General features: G+C 41.5%; 1 protein-coding gene across 1 annotated transcript; it reads right to left on the bottom strand.

The window, feature by feature from the left end:
* Positions 1 to 1,461: 1,461 nt before the first annotated feature.
* Positions 1,462 to 1,995, bottom strand: LOC109222717 (dynamin-like protein ARC5). The gene is made up of 2 exons (XM_019387035.1): positions 1,782 to 1,995; positions 1,462 to 1,652 (listed from the first exon to the last, which is right to left on the bottom strand). Exons 1-2 carry the CDS (start codon positions 1,993 to 1,995, stop codon positions 1,462 to 1,464), a joined length of 405 nt encoding a protein of 134 aa, XP_019242580.1.
* Positions 1,996 to 2,493: the final 498 nt, after the last annotated feature.

Raw genomic sequence — 2,493 nt, 5'->3', positions numbered from 1 at the left:
CACATAAACAAGAGAAACTCAAATAATCACGAGATGTATCAAAATACGGAGCAAAATAAGATGACACATATGAATAAGTGGATCTCGGATCAAATAAGACTGATGCATCCCTATAAAATCGAAACCATACATATGATGACTGCGTCTGATGCTCGTACTTCACTTGTTGACACTTTAGGCATCGAGCCACATACTCTACTATGTCTTTCTTCATTCTCCTCCATCAATAGTGCTGTCTCAAATCCTGATACATTTTCGCGGCACCCGGATTAATGGAGTACCACGAACTGTGGGCCTCTTGAAGGATAAACCCATGTAACCCACCTACACTGGGCATACATAACTGATCCAGTATCCGCACCATACCATCATCACCGATAGAAACATCCTTGGTATCGCCATGCTATACCGTGTCCTTAAGGACAAGTAAGTAGGGGTTGTCATACTAACGCTCTCTGATGCGCTCCTATAAAGAAGACCGAGAAACCACGCAAGCAAGAACCCGACTGGGCTCTGAGACATCCAATCTCACAAACTGATTGGCCAAGGCCTAAATGTCCATGGCTTGTGGTCACTCTGCTGCCAGTAGATATGCCAAACTATCCATACTCTTCGCCTTTCGACTCAAGGCATCGAGCACCATATTGGCCTTCCCGGGATGATACAGAATAGTAATATCATAGTCCTTAAGCAACTCTAACCATCTCCGCTGCCTCTAATTGAGATCCTTCTACGTGAACAGATGCTGGAGACTCTGGTGGTTGATCGGAGCCAACCCTACTAATTACCGTGAAAGTGGTAATTACAATTAGATTTGATTTTGTGGTTCTAAAAATACGTGATCTATTTTTATGCTAGTGTTAGGTAATGGATGCTAAGTAAAAGATTAGAAACCAAGATTGTGGCTTAGAGACGGTATGAGAATCGAACCGAACAGTTGGAGCTCGGGGCCTCGAGCTGTCGTTTATAAGGCCTCGGGGTCGAGTTGGGTGACCGGCTTAGAGCGATCGAGGGAGGATTAACACTTTATGAGGGCTACGGTGATGGCTCTTTATGATCAATGATAAGAAATAAATGAAGAACAATAAATAAAACACCACGAATATAAGCAATAAATGGAAGTAATGAGATCAAGAGAATATGTTAGAGAGCAGAGAGAATGTTCTTGTCTATTTAGTATTGAGCAACAGATGTCTACAAAATGACAAGGATCCCCTTTATATATAAGGGGGAATCCCAACATAGTACAAATTAGGGGTGGCATTTTCAGCCCAAGCCCAACTAACCCGCCCAACTAACCCAGCAAATAATGGGTTGGGCATGAAAGAATTTAACTGATTGGTCATTTTGGGCTGAGCCCATTTCAACTCGTAAAAATAAATAGCCCAACATAACCCGTTTAGGTGCCCAAACTAACCCGTCAAACTCCCAAAACCTAAACGCAAGACAGATGCTTTCTCTCTAACTCTCTTTGCACTCAAAAACAATGCTGTCTCTCTTAACTTCAAAAAAGATCTCCGGCATCTTCCTTTTCTCCAGCGACTTCCTTCTCTCCAGCAGAAGTTCCTTCAGTAGCTGAAGACTGTGAACAACTCCGAGCCGAAGGTCTACTACTAATCTCTTTATGCGTATTTTGTTCTCATTTTTAATACCTGAATTTCTTTTAGCGATTTTCATGAGAAACAGAGGGGTCAGAATCAGACAAGAGATGGCAAAGGGGAGAGTTACATTCGGGGTTGTATTTCATGTGAAGAGTAATAGGGCGGCGAGTCTTGGTTCACCACCGACGTGGTTGAATTGGAAGCCCATTAGTAACTCCACCAGTGTGCTCTTCCCGTCCGTCTGGCGGCTCACTACCAGCACTGTTGGCGCGTCGAATTCCTGAGCTAAACCATGTAGCTCATTGTATTCCTCGTATAGCCTCCATTGCGCTTCCAATTCGTCCATTTTTTTGCTACCGGTCGAGGATTCTGGTGAACTTTCTTCGCCCGCCATTTTTTCTTTATCTTGAACAGTAGGAAAAGCGTACGAGCTATAACGGGTAGTGTGAATAGTGAGTGTGTGACTATTTGTAAAGCTTTTATCTCAAGTTTGGTTCACAATCATTATATTTTTGGTTCACAGATTTAGTCTTGGCTTTGATCTGCTTTTATTCTACATCTAGCAAACTCTTGTTTTCCCTCTGTTTCATATTAACGGACTTATTGTTCTTCAATACAACAATAATAACTAATTTTATAGTATTTAATCTATTGTAGGATCACATTGTGTAAGAAGATGTCGATGGAGCATGATGATGTAGAGTCCAATGAATAAGTGTTTCAAGTTCAAAAAGACAACGTAATACTACTTCTGTTTTTTGGGATTTCTATGAGAAGTTGCCATTGGATACAAATCCTGATAATAGACTTAGAGCTAAATGTAAGAAATGCGGGATAATATTTTTGGCTGACTCAAAAGCTGGAACAACAAATTTAAAGCGCCATCTAGCTA

The sequence above is a fragment of the Nicotiana attenuata genome, unplaced genomic scaffold (genome assembly GCF_001879085.1).
Source record: "Nicotiana attenuata strain UT unplaced genomic scaffold, NIATTr2, whole genome shotgun sequence".
Lineage (NCBI taxonomy): Eukaryota > Viridiplantae > Streptophyta > Magnoliopsida > Solanales > Solanaceae > Nicotiana > Nicotiana attenuata.
The sequence above is the reverse complement of the archived record's forward strand: the minus strand, read 5'-3'. Positions and strand labels throughout refer to the sequence as shown.